We start from the raw sequence: 26,688 nt of genomic DNA, 5'->3' as shown, positions 1-26,688 counted from the left end.
AAAAAATGGTTGCTTTTGGTTTCTGAAAACTGAAAATATGAATTTTTTTTAAAAAGAGAAAATTTGGAAAGAAATGAAAATTTTCCACAAAAATATTCACTTTAAATAAAGGCCATTCTTGTTTTTTAGGAAAAAGTTTTCAAATGGAAAAAAATAACTAGCTCTATAGATTGTGTACAACGTGCATTTTTTCCCAAGAAGTTAGCCAATCAACCCCTGATCCTGCAGTGAGATCTATGGAAGCAAATTCCTGTGCCCATGTAGTACATCACATGGGGATAGGAGCACACCTGCCGGGATCTTCTTGCAGGATCATGGCCGTAGTACATCTCCTCTGTTGTTTGTGTGGGTCTTTTACCCAGTGACAGGAGAGAGAGAATAACTTTTTAAAAGAAGAAATTTCACTTGTAAAATCACGGCTGTTGGCAGGCGGGTTCATGGGTAGGAACTGGAACTGCTTAAGTTTTCTTTTTTCTTGACTAGATTTTAAGATAATGTTTCTTTAACAGGCTTTTGGATAAAAGTGCTTTAGAAATGTAAACTTGTGTTGTTATTATTAAGGCCAGTTGGTTGGAAGAATCTGCGTGTTGTAGCAACAGCTTTGGTTTCCATGATAATAAAGGATACTCATTCAACAATGAGAAAAAGTAAGAAAGATCCCATCTGCAAATGGAGATAGAAGAGGAGAAAGAAACAGGTAGCCATAAGCATTAGTGCAGCCCATGAACTGGAGTTATAACCTTACGCTTTATTAGACACTACCTGCTTTGGACACTACCATACTTCATTCCTACAAGTCAAATAAATTTATCTAGGAACTTGGCGCTCTTTCCTCTTAGTTTTCCAGTAATCCCAGATGGTGATTTGAAAATATAAACATCCGAAGTGGTGTCTAAGATCCTTCCCAATATTTTCATCATTGATATCAGTCTGCTACATTGTCCTCAGAAATGTACTAGCCAGATGAATTCTAAATTGCGTCCTTTGCAAAGAGCTATCTTTATCCAGTCTGACACTGTATCTTACTTCTGATAAATTTTTAAATGCTACTTGTTTGATCACAGTTACACTTTATGCTAGTTTTTCTGTCAAGTGATCTCTGTCCTTTGTCATTGCCACTGGGCACATTTCAACAACTTTTGGGGTTTTTGTTCAACCCTATTTTCTTTCTAGATAGCATTGAAGCATAGTTTATTTCTTGGTCCTGGAATTTTTTTGCATGCTACTTTCTGCCATGTCATTTGCTTTCTCATCTAGCCCTAACTAAAAAGAACAGGAGTACTTGTGGCACCTTAGAGACTAACAAATTTATTAGAGCATAAGCTTTCGTGGGCTACAGCCCACTTCATCGGATGCATAGAATGGAACATATAGTGTTATATATACACACACACACACACACACACACACACACATAAGTTGGAAGTTACCATAAAAACTCTGAGAGGCTAATTAGTTAAGATGAGCTATTATCAGCAGGAGAAAAAAACTTTTGTAGTGATAATCAAGATGGCCCATTTAGACAGTTGACAAGAATGTGTGAGGATACTTAACTTAAGGAAATAGATTCAATAAGTGTAATGACCCAGCCACTCCCAGTCTCTATTCAAACCCAAGGTAATGGTATCTAGTTTGCATATTAATTCAAGCTCAGTAGTTTCTCATTGGAGTCTGTTTTTGAAGCTTTTCTGTTGCAAAATTGCCACCTTTAAGTCTGTTACTGAATGGCCAGAGAGGTTGAAGTGTTCTCCTACAGGTTTTTGAATGTTATGATTCCTGATGTCAGATTTGTGTCCATTTATTCTTTTGCGTAGAGACTGTCCAGTTTGGCCAATGTACATGGCAGAGGGGCATTGCTGGCACATGATGGCATATATCACATTGGTAGATGTGAGGTGAACAAGACCCTGATGGCGTGGCTAATGTGATTAGATCCTATGATGGTGTCACTTGAATAAATATGTGGACAGAGTTGGCATCAGGCTTTGTTGCAAGGATAGGTTCCTGGGTTAGTGTTTTTGTTGTGTGGTTGCTGGTGAGTATTTGCTTCAGGTTGGTTGGGCGGCTGTCTGTAAGCGAGGACTGGTCTGTCTCCCAAGATCTGTGAGAGTGAGGGATCATCCTTCAGGATAGGTTGTAGATCCTTGATGTTGCGCTGGAGAGGTTTTAGTTGGGGGTTGAAGGTGACAGCTAGTGGCGTTCTGTTATTTTCTTTGTTGGGCCTGTCCTGTAGTAGGTGACTTCTTGGTACCCTTCTGGCTCTGTCAGTCTGTTTTTTCACTTCAGCGGTGGATATTGTAGTTTTAAGAATGCTTGATAGAGATCTTGTAGGTGTTTGTCTCTGTCTGAGGGATTGGAGCAAATGTGGTTGTATCTTAGAGTTTGGCTGTAGACAGTGGATCGTGTGGTGTGTCCTGGATGGAAGCTGGAGGCATGTAGGTAAGCATAGTGGTCAGTAGGTTTCCGGTATAAGGTGGTGTTTGTGACCATCGTTTATTAGCACAGTAGTGTCCAGGAAATGGACCGCTTGTGTGGATTGGTCCAGGCTGAGGTTGATGGTGGGATGGAAATTGTTGAAATCATGGTGGAATTCTTCAAGGGCTTCTTTTCCGTGGGTCCGGATGATGAAGATGTCATCAATGTAGCGCAAGTAGAGTAGGGGTGTTAGGTGACGAGAGCTAAGGAAGCGTTGTTCTAAGTCAGTCATAACTAGTTATCCTAACTCCAGTTTATATTCCCAGATATTACCAACCTTTCTACACTCAAATCTAGACATTTTCCTGTTTTGTTTTTTGTTTGGCACTTTCATAAATATAAAGAGAAGGGTAACCACCTTTCTGTATACAGTGCTATAAAATCCCTCCTGGCCAGAGGCAAAACCCTTTCACCTGTAAAGGGTTAAGAAGCTATGGTAACCTCGCTGGCACCTGACCCAAATGAGCAACGAGAGGGCAAGATACTTTCAAACCTGGGGGGGCGGGAACAAAGGGCTTTTCTGTCTGTGTGATGCTTTTGCCAGGAAGAGATCAGGAAGGCAGCCTCAGAATTTCTGTTAAGTTAGTAAGTAATCTAGCTAGAAATGCGTTAGATTTCCTTTTGTTTAATGGCTGGTAAAATAAGCTGTGCTGGATGGAATGTATATTTCTGTTTTTGTGTCTTTTTTGTAATTTAAGATTTTGCCTAGAGGAATCTCTGTGTTTTGAATCTGATTATCCTGTAAGGTATTTACCATCCTGATTTTACAGAGGTGATTCTTTTACCTTTTCTTTAATTAAAATTCTCCTTTTAAGAACCTGATTGATTTTTCATTGTTCTTAAGATCCAAGGGTTTGGGTCTGTGTTCACCTGTACAAATTGGTGAGGGTTCTTATCAAGCCTTCCCCAGGAAAGGGGGTGTAGGGTTTGGGGGGATATTTTGGGGGAAGACATCTCTAAGTGGGCTCTTTCCCTGTTCTTTGCTTAAAATGCTTGGTGCTGGCAGCATACGGTTCAAGGACAAGGCAAAATTTGTACCTTGGGAAAGTTTTAACCTACGCTGGTAAGGATAAGCTTAGGGGGTCTTTCATGCAGATCCCCACATCTGTACCCTAGAGTTCAGAGTGTGGAAGGAACCTTGACAGGAATATCAATAGTTACATAATTTAGTTTATTACACTGTAACAATTGTATCTGAAGTTTAAACTGGTGAAAACCTTAGCTGAAACAGACTGTAGCTGTGACTATACAATTTCAAAATCTCATGTCTTGTACATACTCCTGGCTTTAGTCAAAGCTGTGCCTTAAGTTCTTTGGGTTGCATTTATAAGTAGTGAATCCACACCTTTTGGTAACTGTGGATGGTATAATTGAACACTGGAGCCTATTTTTATTGGAGGTTTCTAAGTGTTTGTTCAGACTTCTGGTTGTTGAAAACTTTCCAATAATTAGGAACCTTTTAAAAATTCCTTTTTAAAATCTAGAAAATAGCCATTATAGATGGTCTGCATTTCTTCATACATCTTGAGTGAAGTCTGGAGTGAATTTGAAAGAGCTGCAAAATTTTTCTTGATTTATTTTAATCTCGGTTTTGTACAGTATTGAGTCAAGTTAAAAATGTCTTCACTAGGCTACTGTTGATCTACTACATAGAATTCAGGTTTTCTGGGACCAATCTCTGATACCTTTGCTTTAATTAAGTTAGTAAAAATATCAAAAAAGAACTTTTTTATTTAATTGACGTTCTTCCCATATATTCCTTTTTAGGATTCTCAGATTTCTCTTGTGCTTTGTAGGTTTATATTTTTTATCTAGACTTGCCTATTCATTTTAAACCTACCTTGTAATTATTTTTGTTTTGTTTTGTTAACATCATAGGCTCTTTTTTTACTTAACATCTATTTTGTGACAGGCTCTAGCTTATTCTCACCAAACCAGTCATTTACATTTTTAATAAATTATGTTATAGTAAAAGTGATCCAAATAACAGCATTTGAGATAAAATGTTCAGTATGAGAAACATTGTTTTAGCACAGACCCCTGTTTGTAGTTTTAACCAACAAGACACACTGGCTAGCTGTTCTTCTTCAGTTTCCTTTCCAGCACTTTAAACATTTCTACATTTCATCTGTGACGCCTCATCCATGCATGAATAAAATATGAAGTAATTTAATACTTCTTGTGATGTCAGGAGTTACTGCTTATACTGAGACCTGCAAGAAAAGGTATTTTTAAATGTTTCCAAGTAAATCATATACTGTGCTTTTTTTAGCTTGCTTTTTCTAAACTCATTCAGTGCCCTGGGTCTGTCTTTCAGGCTGGGACACATAATTCCAAGAAAAAATGTCTTATTGTCTGTAATTTTGGGTAGATAAGGTGGTAACCATTGGTTCCTTTGCAGATAAGCCCTACAGCTGGAGAGTGAGGCAGCTGAGGAACTGAATGACCCGTTGTTCCCAGTGCTATTTACTGTGGCCTTGATCCTACATTTAGATCCATTTGAGCAGACCCTAGCAACTGGTGGAGCCCCTTTGGCTCAAGGCTTCACGCAAAGGATCAGAGTCTTGTATGGGATTTGCTCAATGGTCAAGCAGCCAATAGGCAAGCACTCTTTCAAGTATGTGGGGCAATAGATGGATAGTATGGCTTGCAGTTTTAACTTGGGGCACAATTGGCCAGTTAGCCAAAAGTCCCTGTCACTCTCCCTAAGATGGCTGCTTTCCTACTGCTTGTGGAGGTGGAATGTAGATTCGAATTCAGATCACACTTGTTAGGACTTACTCTGATGGCTTAATTTTCTCTAATGTACAAACTGTGCATATACTGTGTCATTTTCTTTCATTCCCTGGAGACCTGTTGTTAAAGTTGCGCCAAGACACCCCATTGTGCTAGATGCTGCAGAAACACCTGTGAAAGCATGTTCCCTGCCCCAAATAACTTATTGGACTCAAAGGCCCCAGTCTTGCAACTGTCTTTTCAGACAGATTCCTGTCCCCATATAGAAACCCTCGGCCAGTGGCAGGTTAGTCACTGGGCCTACGGGACCTGTGCCCAGGGTCCCCAACCAATTGGGGGGCCCCAGGAAAAATGGGCACCCATATGCCCTGACCCGCTCTGCCCACCTGGTGGTCCTGCCGGGAAGCGGGGGAAGCCCCCATGCCCTGACCCCACTCCCCAGCAGGAGCACCGGGTGGGTGGAGGAAGCTCCCTGGCAAGAGCACTGGAAAGGTGTGGCGGGGCAGGAGGGGGGGGGGGGGTTGGGCTGGGGGAGGGGCTGCAGGCGGAAGGGGTGTGGACAGGTCCCCATTTGCTCTGGCCCAGGGACCCACAAAAGATTAATCCACCTCTGCCTGTGCACATTCAGGTGTGAGATGAGGGCCTAAATTGTGTCCTCACTGTGAGAAAACCATCTATATGCTGGTGCAATATCAAAATATTTTGACAAGTTACCCTATACTAAATGTCTTCCAAAGTGTAATAGCTACATCAATAGATCAATGTGACAGAAGAGTGACACAGCCTCACTCTAGTCTGGTAATAAATGTCTGTACTTCAGAAGATCCCTTTATTCCCCCCCCTTCCACCAACACACTTTTGTTGCTGTAGGTCATATCAGCTGAAGTAATGAAAAAGCACAGTTAAAATTAGTCACAGTCCAATAGTTACTGAAAAGTTGAACTTATTCTTAAGTGTCATAGAAAATAATGGATTTGAGACTGCAAAGAAAGAACAGCAAAATAGCATTTATTTTTTTTAATTGGCGTTATGATTTAATGTTGGATGAATGAACTGTGGTTTAGAATAAAGAACATGTTAAGTAGAATCATTCACTATCTTAATTATATCTGTTCCTGAATTTTAAATGCTTTCTTGTGAGGAAAAAATATTCTCTCTATAAAAGATTACCTGTATTTTGGCAATTAATGAAATCTGCATGTAGGTTCCTCGTTTGTTTGTTTGTTTAAATCTGTTAGGCAACCCCTACTAAATATGGTTGTGCCTTGTATTTTCTCTTATTCTCCTTCCTTATTGATATTCAGCAGCAGACACTGTGTCAGTAAACAGATTACTAGAGATTAGGAGAGCAAAATCAGGTACTCTGAACGATGATCCTTCATTTATATCTCTCAGAGGGAAAAATGGCAGATTTTCCAAGGGACATATTGGACTTCATTTTAAAAAATAATATCTCCCCTTCTGATCCCCCCCCCGCAACCCACGCTCCCCCCCACCCTCCCAGCAATATTCCCACCCACTCGCTACTTTAACACACACACAAATGTTTATTAAGGAAATCTGTCCATTTTCAACTTTCCACAAGGACAGTGTTTTTAAAAAACAAATAATATATTTCTGCTTTTTAGCAAAACAATTCCAGTATCTTACAAACAGATTTTTCTAATGAGATGTACAAGTTCTAGTTAGACTGCTTGATTTTAATATAGACTTTAATCTGGTTTGTAAACATTCTAAAATGTTTTTTGTAGTTGTTTACTTTCATAAAAGAAAAATTGTTGACTGTAGAAATATATCTTATAAAAACAGAGAGAGGATATATGACATATGCAGGATACAGTAATCACTGAGTTGAATTGGATCAATATAAATTATGGGGTGCAGTAAGTCAGAGCTCTTCTGTCATCTTACAAGTAAGATATTTGCACATTTTTAGTTGTAATTTATATTGTGTATATATCTGGGTGATTCAGTTTTCATCGTGCTTTACGTACTTAAGAATATAGTTAGAACTTGTCTTTTTAGGTTGACTCTCATAATCCAAAACTTGAAAGGACAGAATGCAAGGCAAAACTTGTAGTACAAAAAAAGGTTTATGCCAGAATTCCTAAGGTCAAACCCACTGAAGTCTAGTCTCCTCTGCTTCTCAACATAAAAAGTAGTTAGTGAGATGTAAGTTTGTGCTAGCAGACCTAGCTTCACCAAGATTTATCTTGAGCAAGCAGGTCTGTGTTTACAGAAAACCAAGGAGATAATAACATGCTAACTGGAATAAGCCATTCAAGGTAAAAAATGTTTCAGTAACTGTGTGTCCTATATGAAGGAACTGTTCATCAATTTTAGTACAACTTGCATAAGCTTTGTCTTAAGACTTCATTCTTGTCTTTAGCAAGTGGAAGGATCTTATTGTAAATAACACAACTTCTGTTATATTAGAAAACAAATGTAACTATTGTGTTGCAGTTTTTGATAAATGGACACTGACATGGACTACGAAAGACCCAACGTTGAAACCATAAAATGTGTGGTAGTTGGTGATAATGCAGTGGGGAAGACTCGCTTAATTTGCGCAAGGGCATGCAATACCACTTTGACACAGTATCAGCTGCTGGCAACTCATGTACCAACCGTCTGGGCAATTGATCAGTACCGTGTCTGCCAAGAGGTAAGGATTTTCCAGTTTATTAAATGTGTAGTGCACACAATAAGTTTGTATTGTTATCGATCAGCTCTTTAATGGTCAACATATGGTAATGGGCAACTCAAAAATAAAAAGTATTTGCAGCTACCATCTAACATGCGAGGCATCCACTTTTTCTCTAAGCCCACAATTACATTCCGAATTTTTTTGTGACAAGAACATATTTAAAATACTCATATTGTGCTTAAATTATAAAGTTTAACACTGTGCTAGTTTGGTGTAGCATGGCATCATATCTTTTTTACAAGGAGAGTAGCAATTTTACCTGTAGTGAGTTTTTTAATTGAGGGAGGAAAATATTATGTCTATTCTATTTTAGGTCCTTGAACGCTCCCGGGATGTTGTTGATGAAGTGAGCGTTTCTCTCAGACTTTGGGATACTTTTGGTGACCATCACAAAGACAGACGATTTGCTTATGGAAGGTAAAATGAGCCAAGTCTAACTTTTAAATAATAGGTGCAGTAATATTTAGTAGAGGGAAATTTGCAGCTCTGAATTTTGAAACATGAGGCCTTATAACCATCAAGGGTATTCATATTTCTGCCTATTACAAGGAAGATAACTGTAAGGATTAAACAGATACGCATATTTAAAAGGCAGTACAGTTTTACTATTCTACATTTACTTGAGAAAAATGTTAAGCCCTGTTAACAAAAATATTAACAAATACTGTAATGTTTCAGACTATAGTGTTCACAAAAATGAGGCTGTGATTTTATGAAAATGAACACCAGTTTTCCTTGCTTAAGTAAACATCATGAAGTATAATCAATTCACTTATTACTGAGCTAAAAAACAGATGTGTTGGGAAAACATAATCTCTTGTGTTGCAAAATATATCTATAAACAACTATAATAAGAGGGTGATCTGCCGAGTTGGGTGGGTCATTCTCTTAGGACCGGATTTAAATCTCAAATCGCTAAAAGATAGGAGTCTTTTTTTTTCCTGTTTTCTTAATTAAAATAAAAGGGAAGTGTTCTCTTACATGAACACCAAAGTCTACACAGAGTTCTCATTGACACATTAATCTTGTAAATGTTGAGAATTTATCAGTAGGGTTTTATCAAAGTGCAAAATGTGGCCTAATTCTAACGTCTCTGACAGTCTTTCCATTTAATTCAGAGGGAGTTGGATCTGGCCCTTTATCAATGCAAGCAGAAGTGCTGCTGAGTAGCAGGAAATTAAGTATATTATAATGTGAATCAGCTACCTGAAATAGGCATATAAAAGGCATATAAAACTAAAAATGGATGTCATAAACTTTTTTTTTATGATTGAGACACATACAAGGCCTTATTTTTTGCACGAAATGTCAGTATTTCTTTTCCTTCTGAAACTTCCTTTTTTCTTTTCCCTGTCACATCTGCTCCTATCTTATTTCAGCTGATATTTTTCAAAAGACCTCTTTTCTCCAGTTAAAAATGTTATATGTATAGTATCTGCACCAGTTTTGCACTTCATGTCTGTAAATAATTCTTTCTTTGTGGCTCCGTTTTCAATGCACCTGAAGTATAGAGAAGCCAGAGTTATGTGAATCAGTGTTAGATAAAATGAGTAACTTTGAAGGGAGTTAGCCTACTCTGTGTGTGTGTGTGTGTTTGTCTCTCTCTCTCTCAAGATCGCCATAACAAGATTGTCTATCAGCTGAATCCAGTAATGGTAACATCCCTTGAAATTTTCACATTGTAAAGCTCCATATGCAAGTTTATAGTTTTATGTGTGTAAATCCTTCTTTATATCCAGTGTCATCTTAAAGGAATGTTTTATCAAGAGCTGTGTAGTAAAAAGTGCTTTCTATTGCAGAGACGTTGTCCTCTGGCCAGCAGTGTGATTTTTGAAAGACAGTTAAGTTCCCATTTCAACAAAGTACTTAAACATGTTTAAGTGCTCTGCTGAATCAGAACCTAAAGTATAGCATGTCTTGATTATATAAGGTGCCCATTTTAACAATAAGTTATAGATTTAAGATAAAATTGACCTTACTTTCCAAACTCATTCAAGTGTTTATGAAGGTTTCAGGTATAAACAATTTTTATTTTAATATTTAAAACTTTATGAAGCCTGACTTTGTAAATATGGTTGGACCTTGCGTTTCCTCTTCCTCCCTGAAGTACCGACGTCATATTCTGTAGCAGACACTTTGTCACTGAACAGATTACTAGAGACTAGGAGAACAAAATCAGGCATCTTCTGAACTCTGATCCAACATTTACTGAGTGAATGGGGAAAACCACATACTTAACTTCTAATCTTTCACACACAAAGGGACTTGAGTACCTTGAGTTCAGTGGGGCTAGTTACATGAATAAAGTGACTCTCACATATGTTTGCAGGATTGGGCCCGTCATGTGAGACACATGGGAACAAGGTTTGCTGAAAAGAGTTTAGCTCCGAAAGAAACTGTTTTAGGGCTTGTCTACATTTAACGGGGGATCGATGCATGGCAATCGATACATTGGCGGTCAATTTATCGAGTCTAGTGAAGACCTACTAAATCAACCGCAGATCCCTCTCCCATCGACTCCTGTACTCCACCGGATCAAGAAGAGTAACAGGAATAGACGGGAGAGCGTCTCCTGTTGATATCGCGTAGTGTGGACCCCGCAGTAAGTAGACCTAACTACGTTGACTTGAGTTACGCTATTCACGTAACTCAAATTGCCTAGCTTATATCGACTTTTCCCTGTAGTGTAGACAAGGCCTTAGAAACCTATCATGCTGGCAGTAGCGTTCCTTCTGCCAAGTCTCTTAATGCATTTGTGTGTAATAGCAAACTGGTGTATCTTAAGGAAACCATTTGGGATCCATTTTATTAATGGAATTTCACAGGTCAAATTTTATAATAGCAGGCTCTGCTTACCCTGTTCATTTCTATTCTGTTCTAAAATGATTTAATACAGTGTTAACATATTTAGTATGTTTCTTTTAATATTTTTTACAACTAGGAGCCTTTATAAATTCAGGTGAGTTTATTGCTTATATTCATTTACAGAATTTGTTTTCAAATTATCTTCTGTACTTTGAAGTGTGTTCTCATAATTAAGTCAAATCTTGCAGAACAGTGAAAAGCTGGCTAGTTCTAGAACGCTTAATACTAAACCTACAGGTGTCCAGTCTTCTCTGCCTGGAAGATTGTTTAATGAGATGTCCCTTCAAATACCCTTCAAAATTGTTGTTGTTTTATGCAAAGTAGATCCTGTTATGCTCGTGGTGCATGGAGAGGTCTGAGTCTGTCAGCCAAGACCTTTAATTGTCCTAACTGTGGCATAACAAGCGCTATCAAGTTCTCAAAGTATCTGCCTCTCTTTGGGGAAGACTGCTCCATTAATTTTGCAGAATTATATATAAATAGGTTATGTTGTAGGTGACATGATGAACAAGTGATAGGGTTTATCTTGGGGAGAATTTCTTCCTGCTTCTTCATTTTTCATTGAGATGAGTAAAAAGATGGAACAATTAATCCCTTTTTTTTTTTTTTTTTTTTTTTTTTTTTTAAAGATGAGGGGTCAGGGGGCAGAGTATCAGTCCTAGCCTGTATTTTACTGCATGTTGTTTAATGACAGATCAGAATCATACAGGACATTGGGAGGGGGAAAGGGAAACCGATAGAAATATTAAGAAAAAAAGACTGAGAACAAAACTTGGTTGGAAAGATTTCTAAAAATGTTCTTTATTTCTTAACTCTGGATAGGTGGGTTTTCTCTGGGGTGCTTCTGTTCTTTCATTTCAAGTAGGTTCCAGTTTGTGGTGATGGATACTCATTAATTCCTATTGTCCTGAAGGATTCAATTTTATGCAAAATCCGGTGAAGAAATGGTAAGATGGTATGGTCTGAGGTATAAGCAGACCATACCAGGTGTGGTATAAACATAGAAACTCTGATATCCAGATCTATGTCACTTTTTCATCCAACAACAATGATTCTGTCTCAGTCCTGTACTGTCACCTAAGATTGCAGCCTGGGAGAAATGGATAAAGCTCAAGCTGCAACCACGTACAAATGTCTCTAAAACATACCTAACTCATTTTATGTAGGCATAACAATAAAGTAATTTACACTGTTTTTAATTTGGCATCATTCATAACTCTATAGCATCTTATCTAGTCTAGTTTTGAAAAAGAGTGCTGGAAGTGAAAATGGAAAAAGAATTGGTTTGCCAGATTTTTTTTTTTTTTTTTTTTTAGGTGAGAGAGAAACATATTTGACTAAAATTCAACTAATTTCCTGCAGTTATTTGATGTAAACAACACTAAAGCATGTGTGCACATGCACATCTGCAAGGAGTTAATTCCATTTCAATCAGATATTTACTTTCATATGAGTATGTGGTCTGTAAACTAGTTCAATCATTATAATTTATTTAATGAAACTTAAGTATAAGTTCTAGACCAAACAAAATCTGTTCAAACCATATGGTGGGAAATCATCTTTTCCCACACCACTTATTTATGAACATGTGGATGGGCCACTACAAGGCTGCTGACAGGACCTTTTTAAACATATGTTGACAATATTGCCTCTTCTGTGACCTGATTTCATCTGTCTTCCAAGTCTGGAATGTAGTCAGTCATAGGAGCACATTCACTCAACTCTTAGGTGCCTAAGATTCCCTTTACCACTAAGTTCAACATAATTGAATCCATAGAAACATATCTCCTTGGCATTGTAAGTCTGCATTCCTTGGCAGATGAATTCATCACCAACAATCTCTTTAGTTCTGAGGGACTTTAAATAAAGGAAGTGGTGGTGGTTGCTATCAAATCCACAATTTTTCACTCCCATGCAATGAGCAAAGGTTCCTGCCATAAACACTCCAACACCTTCACAGAATGTTGGTTCAGTGTGTTTTAGTTTGATCACTGCCCTCTATTATATCCTATCCATGCTTAAAGTCAGAGGGAGAGCAGCTCCATTGTCTCTGCTTCAAGGAGATGGAGGGCTCAACATCACCTCGATTTCCTTGTTTTAATACATACTACTCTCTTACAGCATCCCCTCCACCTTTGCTGGTGAGGTGAGCAAGACCTGGTGACTGGCTGAGTTGCTTCTGGGGCCCTCTGCCTTCCCAGCTGTAAATAGAGCAGTAGCAGCACCTGAGAAGAGTGAATGACCAGCTGGGAGTTCACATCTTCCACCTCCTCTGAAGGAAGCTCTGTCTCACATCCTTCCTTCTGGCTCCTTATCCCCCACAGAGGAAGGTGGAAGAGGGAAACCCTGCCACCAGCTCCCTTTCACCTTTCAGGGGGAAGAAAGACAGATCCACAAATCGATACTTTGCTTAAAACTCTACTGTGTGTTTTAAAATGTCTTGCAACAGCCTGCAGTCTGAGAAGTTTTATCAGAGTTTTTCAGATGCTCTGAGCTAAGGCCTCTTCCTGCACCTCAGACCAGCTATATTTATTTCTGCGTCAGTACAGATTCTCCTTCTGATCAAGTATAAATGTGCGAGACGAGGTGTGTGAGGTAATATCGTTTATTGGACCAACTTCTGTTGGTGAGAGAGAGAAGGTTTCAAGCCACACAGAGCTATTAAAACTTGTCTCTTTCACCAACAGAATTTGGTCCAATAAAAGATATTACCTCACACACCTTGTCTCTCTAATATCCTGGGACCAACATGGCTACAAGTACACTACATACAGGTATACATACCATATGTCTTTTTAGAGGAATTGGGGATCATCTTCAAAGCAGTAAATGCTTCACACAAGCAGATACTCTTTTTTGCTCATCTGGCAGTGGGCCAGCTACTGGGGACAGAAACTACTTTCAGATCTATTTAATCTCTTGTTCCCATTGTTTTCCTCTTGCTATGTCTCGTCACCACAAATGATGTTGCGCAGCATCACTGTATCATGTTAAGATGTGATGACAGCCAACAAAATTGGTGAACTTCCCCTTCTACTCTAATCTATTTTAAAAACTAAAAATACCCAAATATAAAGGGCTGTGTTTTATAGGCCACTCAAGTTCTTCATCAGGTAGTCTTGTAGGAGACCTACGGAGAAGTGTTTAACATTTGAGACAGTCATCCTTTTTTGTACTATTTTAATTGGGCTCAGTTTGGACCCAAGGAAGATTGCATAGTAGACAGATCAAGTTTAGTGGTGATGACATTCAAATGAGCTTCTGAAATCAAATTTTATTTTTCATTTATGTCTTTGTGTCTAATATTGTGTGTGTACATACAAGCACACACTCATTAAAGTCTTTTCTGTCATCACATGTATTAGAATTGGAGGCTCTCAACCTGTCCACTGAAATGTTTGAATACCTAGACCATTCAAATTGGTGAAGTCCAGTTATTTGTCCTCCCCACATTACACCTGTGTCTTATCTTACTGTAAGTAGTGAATTTTTATGAAAATCTGTTATGGAATTTCTATTAGAGATCAGCAATTCTTTCTCCTTTTAAAAGACCTGGTGCCAAATGAATGTCAGTAGTGTATGATGTGGCTTATCTTGAGATCTGTATAACATAGCTAGAATAGAGAGGCTCTGTTGCAATAGTGCAGGGCTTCTTTGACTGCAATGAAAATGTTTATGTACATAAAATACACACACATACACACGCCCTTCTTTGTTTATGCTAGTACATCTCTTCCATTCTTGCTCTTATAAAAGTGGTTTATTCTAAAAGCCTTCATTTATAGCAGAGATAAAAATATCTTTTGAATATGCTAAACCTGAGAAGGGACATCAGAGATGACTTTGGCCACCATAAGTAGCTCTGAATTGATAAGATGCAATATTAGGATCTGTTAAACCCACTAGACTTCTAAGACTCCAAGATTCTGGGTCAAGATTTCCTCAGAGGTGTATAGGGTAGTAGAAATATATATGGACACAACTATCCACCTCAGACTGAGTGCACATGTCCATTGCTATTTGATACCAGTGCACCATTTGAAATTTCAAGGCTTCAGCTGTCATAAATAATTCAGAAAGCTATTGTTGGCAATAGCCCAGACAATAAGATTTTTCATTACTGAAGAAAGATAAAGTTCTGTGATGCAGTCACATGAGGGTTTCTTACCACTAAATTCATCTGATTTTGCTTTGCTTTGCTTTCAAGTCTTCCCCAATTTCATTTTTAATGGCTTCCTATCCCTGTGTAAAAATCACACTCTTGCACTCAGTGATTGTGCCGAAGCCAGTCATTATTCCCTTTAATCTCCAACATCCTGGCCTCTGTCTTCTCACAATCTTCCTACTGTGGCTAGCTATGTAATTCATTATTCTGTTGCCATTTACAAAAATCATGCTTTACTCTGTTGTACTCCCACATCTTTGGAACTCCCGTTTCTCTTTGCTTCCCTGACTTTCCTCATCATTGCAGACCCTATCTTAAAATGTTCTTTTCCCTTTCTTAATACTCTTGCTTCAAATGATTTGACATTTAATCTCTTCTTCATCTCTTGCAAAATGAATATTTTGTTTACTGTGGATCACTGCTTGTGGACTTGGGTCTTTTGGTGTATTTATTGCTGAGTCTTTCTGTTACTCTTCCTTCTGTGCATTTGATTAAGGTCTATTAAATCTAGAGAGAGATTTTTGAAATATTGTTCCTATCCATGAATCAACTGCTTGCAAAAGTAACAAAATTAGTCTAAAAGTGCTCATTCTCCAGGCTGTCTGCCCTCTCTTCTTTTGGGAGTTCCCCAACTGCTGGTTTTTATCATGCTCAGGAAGTAGCTCCCAGACTAATACCTGGTCCCATTTCCAAGGTTGTCTGTTGCTCTCTCGAACACTTGTTTCCTTAAAGGGGATGTGTCATGAAACAGGGCTAGCCGGTCCAAGGCTTTATGCCCCACTCCTGTTTAAAGTGAACAAGCCACCCCATTACAATACACCTTTAAACAAACATTATCTGATTACTTACCAGAATCTTCCCACCACATCCTGAGTTTTGGAGTTTGCTCTAAGTTGCTCAGATGGTCTGTTACATCAAGAGCTGAAACCACTGTCTTCCTGGATGCCATTTGTTCTTGGTTCCTCACCTTTTCGTTCTGTGTTGAAACAGAAGGCCCAATCTTTCTTTCTGCATGGTGTACAGAACCTGTAAATATTCTTTAGTGTCAAAGCACTCCTACTAAATGGAATTATATGTAGCACAGCATCTCTGTTTGTAAATTAGGAACGGACCACACAAGCTCTGTGTTCCTTAAAAAGATAGATTGAGCCCAGTTCTGTGGAACTGAATTGTGCAAAATGCCCACTGACTTCAGTGGAAGTTTACTCAATTCAGGGCTGTAGAATTCAGCCCGAGAGAAAAGTTAAAGCAGTTTCCACGTGAATTGGTTCATTTCTATGCTCTGTGTTCGGTGCTAAAATGATCTCATCCTTATGTAAATGACTAAGATGTAATAATGAGTAAACCTAATTCTTAGAGTCAGAAGTAAAATTAACCATATACCATGACTTTGTAAGCAGTCTATTTAAACTTTAAGAAATAGCTTTGCCTTGATATTTTGTTCCAGACAACTTTCCAGTTGCCATTAGTGCTGTATCTGGTTGGTTATTTGTACTGCAGGGAGAATAGATCTCCAGGCTTTTACAGTGGGAAATGAGATATTTTTGTCATTTTTATGATACTGCAGTCCTCTTTGGTTCTCTCTATATGTACCGTGAGTACATCAGAAGAAACATAGAAAAGGCTTAAAACATGTAATTTTATGAAGTGGTGTTCATAGTTGGTAAGGAATGAGCAAAAAAGCTCTTTCCACTTTTTAAACATAGTTTTGAAATATGTGATCATTATAATTTTTAAAAAGATAGTTGATACTCTTTTGGTGGTGGTGTGTTGTACAAAACCTGAAGTTACAGAATTTTTAGAAAGAGGTCTGCGTGCTACTCACTACAAATTGTGAATATATTTCAGGGTATTTTGACAGTTTTGCACATAACACGTGTACTTAAGAAGCTTCACTGCTATCAGTAAAGTATAGAATTAAATGATTCTCCCACTCACCTGTAAGACACTGCATTGTCTTGCCCTATCTTACTTGGAAACCTTTAGTTCTTCACGTCAGGGCACTCCTTGTATTTTAGTTCATCAGGCCTTCCATCTGTTGTTCATGTGCACACAGGTCCTTCATCTTTGGGTCATTTTGTTATGCTTACTTGTCACTTATAATTCCTTTCCATCTCATATGAAGGCTGCTATTGCATTTACTAAACTCTGAATCCACTTAAAACTCTGCCTTGCTTATATCTATCTGCAGGGGTTTTTTTCCAGCTCTTTGAAATGCATGCATGAAAGATACCTTTATAACTGAATGAAAATTTCTTTTACATAGTTGAGTTGATAGCAGTATGTTTTATGCTGCCACAAAGGAGATCTTGGGTTTAATTCTTGGATTCAGTCTGTCAGTGCATGAACTGACAAGGCTTGGGAGTCTTGTACAGCTAGTGTGCTAAATCCGGGCTGAGGAAAAGACTTAATTTGAATTAAGACGAGTCCCTTTCAGATGGTTAAGTGTTATTTGGATAATTCTCCTCCAGTCCCACTTCAGCCAGAAGAATTGCAGCTGACATGCAGGTTTCAAAGGATGTGGTAAAACTAAGGGGGACGTTTGTGGGGATATTTCTATATATGGCACTAAAATGATCCAGGGAATGGAAGGAAAACTATTGGTGATTAATGGACTTCAAAGGGTTCAGTAGTTCAGATAAATTCTAAGGAATGTGAATGTTTGTTTGAAATTACTCAGAATTCTCTGTTTCACAAAACATCCTCCCTCGCTGAAATCTGGCATTTCTGTTTCTGCTTGCAGGGAAAGCTCAGAAGTAGGGAAATTTAAATAAATAATTAAATTTAAAAAAATAAAAGGAGGGAAATTACCTGAACTTTTTGTCAAATGTATTCTAAAAAACATTTGCTGTGGGTAAATTTGTGCAATAACTTTTTGAGTTAAACTGAAATGTTTCTGATTTAGTTCAGCTACCCATAAATTTATTCTGTCGGATTTGGCTTTTGGATCTCTTTATAAGCCATCTAAAAACAATTGGTATTTTTGGCTTGTCCTTCTAAAAGGAAAGAAGATAATAGGGCAGTAGTGCTAGACTTTTTCTCTTTTTTTTTTTTTTTTTTTTTTTTTTTTTTTTCACCAGTGTGGTTCAGCATTGATTTCCAGATCAGTGAGTACCACAGAGGCAGGACTTTTTCTCAGGCAGATCCTCCTCGTTTTACTGCCTTGCAAGTTCTCTGCCCCTTTCCTGCGTCACAGCTCTGCCTTCTGCTTGAAAGGACTCCCTTCCAAACCCATCAATATTTCTTTTTGGTTGGTTGGCAGGTGACTCTAGAGAGCAATACAAGGCCCCCTTGCTTGGGGCTAAATCACCTAGAATCATAGAAGATGAGGGTTGGAAGATACCTCAGGAGGTCATCTAGTCCAACCCCCTGCTCAAAGCAGGACCAATCCCCAGCTAAATGATCCCAGCCAGGGCTTTGTCAAGGTGAACAAAGTCTTGCATGTACCACTTTCATTTATTCCCCCCAAAATGTCTTGAGACCATAAATTAAATGCTGAAGTGATGAAGCAAAAATACTTAAACATGTTTTTCTTTTAATTTCTACAACAGGTATATTTCCAAATTCAGCCAGTCTTTTTTAGGTAGAAATTGACCCAAATCAAAGCATCTACAAACATTAGGAAAGGTCTGACCTACGGGACCCAGACCTTGCAGTTGAGAGTCATATACAGTTTTAGCCCTTTCACAAAGTCTCCAGGCAGTGTGTCTGTCAAGGTTCTTTCCCCACTCTGAACTCTAGGGTACAGATGTGGGGACCTGCATGAAAAACCCCCTAAGCTTATTTTTACCAGCTTAGGTTAAAACTTCCTCAAGGTACAAACTATTTTACCTTTTGCCCTTGGACTTTATTGCTGCCACCATCAGGCATCTAACAAATATATAACAGGGAAAGAGCCTGCTTGGAAACGTCTCCCCCCCCCCCCCCCCCAAAATCCTCCCAAACCCTATACCCCCTTTCCTGGGGAAGGCTTGATAAAAATCCTCACCAATTTGCATAGGTGAACACAGATCCAAACCCTTGGATCTTAAGAACAATGAAAAAACAATCAGGTTCTTAAAAGAAGGACTTTAATTGAAGAAAAAGTAAAAGAATCACCTCTGTAAAATCAGGATGGTAAATACCTTACAGGGTAATCAGATTCAAAACATAGAGAATCCCTCTAGGCAAAACCTTAAGTTACAAAAAGACACAAAAACAGGAATATACATTCCATTCAGCACAGCTTATTTTCTCAGCCATTTAAACAAAACAGAATCTAACGCATATCTAACTAGATTACTTACTAAGTTCTAAAGACTCCATTCCTTTTCTGTTCCTGGCAAAAGCAACACACAGACCGAGAACCTTTGTTTCTCCCCCCGCCCCCCCCTCCAGCTTTGAAAGTATGTTGTCTCCTCATGGGTCATTTTGGTCAGGTGCCAGTGAGGTTATCCTATCTTCTTAACCCTTTACAGGTGAAAGGTTTTTTCCTCTGGCCAGGAGGGATTTTAAAGGTGTTTACCCTTCCCTTTATATTTATGACAGTGTCTAATGACAAATTATTGAATGTCTCTGTTTTCTTGAAATTCTGCCTCAAATGGGGATAGTGTTGCCGCTGTGTCACTAGCAGATGTCTGGGCCTTGCAGTTGGTTTCCCTTTGGAAGAGAAATCAGTGATGGAGAGTCCGGGTATATTTTTAGTACAAGTTGTTATGCCAGTTCATGAACAGAGGAGGTCACAAATGGCATGCAAGCAAATGCCTCTTTAAAAAATCTGAGTCCCAAAAATAATGCCCAGTTTTACAGAGGCAACTCTGCCTCAGGGATGGACTCTAGTTAGATTAATACAAAGAGGACGCTCTCCTACTTGCAGTACCTCCCCCTGAAATCACAGAATAACAGTACAGCATTTCTTTTAAGGGTAGGCCTGCACTTGAAGCAGTAGCAAGCGAAAAATGCAGCGTAGAAGTGTCAGCACAGACAATGGGAGGGGCTGGGGCCCTGAGTGTGTGCCAAACTGAGACTCTAGGTGCATACTTGAGGCAGCTAGCCCTCACATGGCTGCAACCACACTCTATTTTTATCGCACTAGCCGAATGAGGGCTAGCACAAGTACGTCTCCCTGAACTGGGAATCACACTCCCAGCTTGAACTATAGATCTACCCTAAGATTGAACATGGCTTGCATGCTGAGAACAACTTGTAAGACTGTGTAACAGCACCATCTGGCGCCATAACAGTATTTTATAGCTGCGGGACCTGTTCGATTGTCGAAGGAAAAACTTCTTTGCATTCTAGAAAGAGCAAATTGTTCTCCAGAAATAATACTGTGCTTTTGTCACTAAACACACTGATATAATAACCGTGTAAATTAGTGGATTTTGTATTTTAAAAGTTCAGTAAGTATATTGTGGTTAGGGTCAGAAAGACAGGCTAAGACATGCCCATTTTGCTCTTAAAAATTATTTCTCTCGTTTCATAGTCAGTATTTGAAAAGCTCCTATCCAGGGCTCTAGTTGCCTCTGACACAATTAAAAGTACAGTAACTTTAAAAAATAAAGCAGCAGCCCACACTTAAAAAACAAAGTAACTAACACGATGAAATCAAACCTAAACAGTAGCCTGTCTAATCCACAGATAGTTTTTAGCATGCCCCTTTTCTCCCCCGCCCCCCAAGTCAGGGGAAAGAGATGGGCCTTTCAACATGCCCTAATGATCAACAAATTGGGATATTTCAGACTGAGGGGCCTGGAGAGGAAGAGAGAATTTTAATGTGTTGCCTCATGTAGCATGCCTTGCAGTCATCCAGAGAGGAGGTGACATGGTAGCTGGATCTCCATCTAAAAGAAATGTTCATAATTTCTATCTATCAATTTTTTCAGATTTATGTTCCACTCTCTCCTGTCCAACAGCCTGAGCTGGGCGGAAATAAGTTGCTTTGCCTCTTTTGGAGGTATAAAATCCTTCCCTCAACCATAGTATGTCAGTTATTTTGCAATTATTAGTGCTACCCATAGCCAGTTGTGGATGGTTTGGGCTAATATTTAATGTGGTTGAGACATTCCAAACCATAAGGCAGATGAGGATTTCAGATCCATATTTAATATAGTTTTGTTTTTTATTAATAATTTATCTCTTACTTTTGATATATCCACAGCACCAGAAAATAAGGATTTCATATTTGAGTCAATGACGTCACTTAACTTTGTATCCCGTGGTCTTTGCCACTGAATCTCAGTATATGTAATAAGTCTAATTATACACCATCATTAGTAGTTGACAAAAATCTGGTTACTTGTTACCCAGCTAAATTTTATGATGCACTTTGAAGAATGCTCCATAATAGAAGTTCTAAACTAGCCCTTAATGCTAAAGGAAATAGAAATGCTTCTATTTATAATTCTTAAATTAAAGTTGAAAGATTTTCCCTCTTATTTGTCTTAAATAAAATTTTACCTACAATGTTTAAAATCCACACACTGCTGCATCAATAGAAAGTAGAATAAAACTTGATTGTAAATAAAAGTGGAACTGACTAGTCCTTTTTCTTTGTCCAAGCTGAGAGTGATGCCAAAGTAAACAAACCACATAAAATCTAACTTCTCTTTGGAAATGTTTTTTTTCCATTTTAATTGTCTGAGGTGGTTTTAATAACTTCGGTAAGGATTTTAATGTTTGGGAATGTTAATGCATGGCTTTCAACCAGTTTCCCTTTTAATTAACAAAAATAAAAAAGTGTCTGTTGTACTTCAGTGTATAAATAAATGAGTAAATTTGTGTAGCCCCTATGTTACAAGAAAAGTTGCCTATTTAAAATAAGTGCCCAAACAATGTTCTGCTTATGTTGACAATTCCTCTTCCCTGCATTTTACCCCAACAAATCTATTTTGGTGGTCGAAATCCTCCCAGCCTTACTGACTTCCGTGAAGCTGCTTGCATATGAGTATGGTAAGCAAGATTTGTCTGTCTACTTGGGAACCAGCAGACCTGAGTCCTATTCCCAGCTCTACCACCACTGGCCTGTTGTGTGGCATGAGCAACTCTCTTGTGCCTCTGTTTCTGTTCCTGTCCTTTATCTATCTTGTATGTTTAGCTTTTAAGCTCTTTATAACAAGGACTGTTTTTTACTATGTGTTTGCACAGTACCAAGCACAACAGGGATCCAATCTTGGTGACGCTAGCCCGTAAGGCAATATAAAGAATAAATCTGTAACATATGTATTTTCCTTCATGCTTTTTTTTGCACTCCATTAGAAATACAACAGAAAATGTTAGATCCCATAATTCCCAACAAACATAGTATCATACTGATATAGTTGAAGGAACCAGCTTCCCCCACATCTCAACATTATGCTTGTACTACTTGGGTGGTTCATCCAGCTATATATTAAGTTTTAAATGGTAACCTCTGGGGCTGTCAAGTGATTAAAAAAAGATTAATCATGCGATTAAAAAGATTAATAGAACAATTAATAATAGAATACCATTTATTTAAATATTTTTGTATGTTTTCTACATTTTCAAATATATTGATTTCAACTACAGCACAGAATACTAAGTGTACAGTGCTCACTTTATATGGTTATTTTTGATTACAATATTTGTACTATAAAAAAGAAATAATATTTTTTAATTCACCTAATAAAAGTACTGTAGTGCAGTCTCTTTATCATTAAAGTTAAACTTACAAATATAGAATTATGTACAAAAAATAACTACACTCAAAAACAAAACAATGTAAACATTTAGCGCCTACAAGTCCACTCAGTCCTACTTCTTGGTCAGCCAATCACTCAGACAAACAAGTTTGTTTACATTTGCAGGAGATCATGCTGCCAGCTTCTTGTTTACAATATCACCTGAAAGTGAGAACAGGTGTTCACATGGCACTGTTGTAGCCGGCATTGCAAGATACTTACGTGCCAGATGTGCTAAAGATTCATATGTCCCCCTTCATCTTTCAACCACCATTCCAGGGGACATGCATCCATGCTGATGATGGGTTCTGCTCGGTAGCAATGCAAAGCAATGCAGACCGATGCATGTTCATTTTCATTATCTGAGTCAGATGCCACCAACAGAAGGTTGATTTTCTTTTTTGGTGGCTGGAGTTCTGTAGTTTCCGCATCGGAGTAATGCTCTTTTAAGACTTCTGAAAGCATGCTCCACACCTCCTTCCCTCTCAGATTTTGGACAGCACTTCAGATTCTTAAACCTTGGGTCAAGTGCTGTAGCTATCTTTAGAAATCTCACATTGGTACCTTCTTTGGTTTTTTTCAAATCTGCAGTGAAAGTATTTTTAAAACGAACAGCGTGCTGGGTCATCATCCAAGACTGCTGTAACATGAAACATATGGCAGAATGTGAGTAAAACAGAGTAGGAGACATACAGTTCTCCCTCAAGGAGTTCAGTCATAAATTTAATTAATGCTTTTTTTTTTAACGAGCATCATCATAGATTATAGATATTTAGGTCAGAAGGGACCATTATGATCATCTAGTCTGACCTCCTGCACAACGCAGGCCACAGAATTTCACCCACCACTCCTGCAAAAAACCTCGCACCTATATCTGTGCTATTGAAGTCCTCAAATCATAGTTTAAAGACTTCAAGGAGCAGAGAATCCTCCAGCAAGTGACCCGTGCCCCATGCTACAGAGGAAGGCGAAAAACCTCCAGGGCCTCTTCCAATCTGCCCTGGAGGAAAATTCCTTCCCAACCCCAAATATGGCGATCAGCTAAACCCTGAGCATATGGGCAAGATTCATCAGCCAGATACTACAGAAAATTCTTTCCTGGGTAACTAGGATCCCACCCCATCTAATATCCCATCACAGGCCATTGGGCCTATTTACCATGAATATTTAATTACCAAAATCATCTTATCCCATCTATCCAGCTCCTCCATAAACTTATCGAGTTTAATCTTAAAGCCAGATAGATCTTTTGCCCCCACTGCTTCCCTTGGAAGGCTATTCCAAAACTTCACTCCTCTGATGGTTAAAAACCTTCATCTAATTTCTAGTCTAAATTTCCTGGTGGCCAGTTTATATCCATTTGTTCTTGTGTCCACATTGGTACTGAGCTTAAATAATTCCTCTCCCTCTCCGGTATTTATCCCTCTGATATATTTATAGAGAGCAATCATATCTCCCCTCAACCTTCTTTTGGTTAGGCTAAACAAGCCAAGCTCCTTGAGTCTCCCTTCATAAGACAAGTTTTCCATTCCTTGGATCATCCTAGTAGCCCTTCTCTGTACCTGTTCCAGTTTGAATTCATCCTTCTTAAACATGGGAGACCAGAACTGCACACAGTACTCCAGGTGAGGTCTCACCAGTGCCTTGTATAATGGTACTAAAACCTCCTTATCCCTACTGGAAATACCTCGCCTGATGCATCCCAAGACCGCATTAGCTTTTTTCACGGCCATATCACATTGGCAGCTCATAGTCATCCTATGATCAACCAATACTCCAAGGTCCTTCTCCTCCTCCGTTACTTCTAATTGATGTGTCCCTAGCTTATAACTAAAATTCTTGTTATTAATCCCTAAATGCATGACCTTACACTTCTCACTATTAAATTTCATCCTATTACTATTACTCCAGTTTACAAGGTCATCCAGATCCTCCTGTAGGATATCCCTGTCCTTCTCTAAATTGGCAATACCTCCCAGCTTTGTATCATCCGCAAACTTTATTAGCACACTCCCACTTTTTGTGCCAAGGTCAGTAATAAAAAGATTGGTCCCAAAACTGATCCTTGAGGAACTCCACTGGTAACCTCCCTCCAGCCTGACAGTTCACCTTTCAGTAGGACCCGTTGTAGTCTCCCCTTTAACCAATTCCTTATCCACCTTTCAATTTTCCTATTGATCCCCATCTTATCCAATTTGACTAATAATTCCCCATGTGGCACGGTATCAAATGCCTTACTAAAATCTAGGTAAATTAGATCCACTGCGTTTCCTTTGTCTAAAAAATCTGTTACTTTCTCAAAGAAGGAGATCAGGTTGGTTTGGCACGATCTACCTTTTGTAAAACCAGTTGTATTTTGTCCCATTTACCATTGACCTCAATGTCCTGAACTACCTTCTCCTTCAAAATTTTTTCCAAGATCTTGCATGCTACAGATGTCAAACTAACAGGCCTGTATTACCCAGATCACTTTTTTTCCCTTTCTTAAAAATAGGAACTATGTTAGCAATTCTCCAATCATACAGTACAATGCCCTGAGTTTACAGATTCATTAAAAATTCTTGCTAATGGGCTTGCAATTTCATGTGCCAATTCCTTTAATATTCTTGGATGAGGATTATCTGGGCCCCCCGATTTAGTTCCATTAAGCTGTTCGAGTTTCGCTTATACCTCAAATATGGTAATGTCTACCTCCATATCGTCATTCCCATTTGTCTTGCTACCATTATCCCTAAGATCCTCTTGAGTCTTATTAAAGACTGAGGCAAAGTATTTGTTTAGATATTGGGCCATGCCTAGATTATCCTTGACCTCCACTCCATCCTCAGTGTTTAGCAGTCCCACTTCTTCTTTCTTTGTTTTCTTCTTATTTATATGACTATAGAACCTTTTACTATTGGTTTTAATTCCCTTTGCAAGGTCCAACTCTACTTGACTTTTAGCCTGTCTCACTTTATCCCTACATGTTCTGACCTCAATGAGGTAGCTTTCCTTGCTGATCCCTCCCTTCTTCCACTCCCTGTATGCTTTCTGCTTTTTCTTAATCACCTCTCCGAGATGCTTGCTCATCCATCTTGGTCTTCAATCCTGCCTATGAATTTTTTCCCCTTTCTTGGGATGCAGGCTTCCGATAGCTTCTGCAACTTTGATTTAAAATAATCCCAGGCCTTCTCTTCCTTTAGATCCAGAAGTTCTTCAGTCCAATCCACTTCCCTAACTAATTTCCTTAATTTTTGAAAGTCAGCCCTTTTGAAATCAAAAACCCTAGTTGCAGATTTATTTTTGTTAATCCTTCCGTTTAGTTTGAACAGAATTAGCTCATGATCACTTGAGCCAAGACTATCCCCTACAACCATTTCTTCTATGAGGTCCTCACTACTCACCAAAACCAGATCTAAAATGGCATCCCCTCTAGTCGGTTCAGCAACTACTTGCTGAAGGAATCCATCAGCTATCGCATCTAGGAATCGCACTCGTCCTCCAGTCTATATCTGGGAAGTTAAAGTCTCCCATGATCACACAGTTTCCATTAGTATTTACTTTATTAAAAATATTAAAGAGGGCTCTATCCATATCCAAATTAGATCCTGGCGGTCTATAGCACACCCCAAGCACTGTCCCAGGGGAGGCTCTAATAGTTTTCTTCCCCAATGTAATTTTTGCCCAGACAGACTTAGTCATGTCCATTTCATTGCTTCTTATTTCTTTACATTCTACCTCATCGTTGATATACAATGCTACTCCACCACATTTACCTTTATTTCTGTCTTTCCTAAACAGCACATACCCCTCAATACCTGTAGTCCAGTCATGACTACTATTCCACCATGTTTCTGTTATCCCTGTAATATCTGGTTTCACTTCCTGCACCAGTAGCTCTAGTTCCTCCATTTTGTTACCTAGGCTCCTTGCATTAGTGTACAAACATCTTAATTTTTGCTGTTTGGCCTCGCTCACATTCTGTACCCTATTAGGCACGGTCATTCTACAGCCAGTATAACCTATTAGACTGGTATCTACACTGCCCTTCCTCCTACCCATGACTGTGTCCTCTCTTACTT

The 26,688-nt window shown here is 38.7% G+C and overlaps 1 protein-coding gene across 4 annotated transcripts in view; it reads left to right on the top strand.

Moving 5' to 3' along the window:
* The window catches only part of RHOBTB1 (Rho related BTB domain containing 1), an 83,022-nt gene that overhangs the window by 34,150 nt on the left and 22,184 nt on the right, over window positions 1-26,688 (top strand). For 3 of the 4 annotated variants that reach the window (XM_043551730.1, XM_043551729.1, XM_037905555.2), the window contains 2 exons: window positions 7,675-7,876; window positions 8,232-8,335. In XM_043551730.1, coding sequence (XP_043407665.1) covers window positions 7,685-7,876; window positions 8,232-8,335 — 296 coding nt within the window. In that variant the 5' untranslated portion in view covers window positions 7,675-7,684. Of the gene's footprint in view, window positions 1-6,060; window positions 6,072-7,105; window positions 7,114-7,665; window positions 7,877-8,231; window positions 8,336-26,688 lie in introns of those variants that run through there. The other variant, XM_043551731.1, reaches the window with a different exon arrangement.

The sequence above is a fragment of the Chelonia mydas genome, chromosome 7 (genome assembly GCF_015237465.2).
Source record: "Chelonia mydas isolate rCheMyd1 chromosome 7, rCheMyd1.pri.v2, whole genome shotgun sequence".
NCBI classification, from domain to species: Eukaryota; Metazoa; Chordata; order Testudines; family Cheloniidae; genus Chelonia; species Chelonia mydas.
This window is presented reverse-complemented; position numbering and strand designations above follow the sequence as displayed.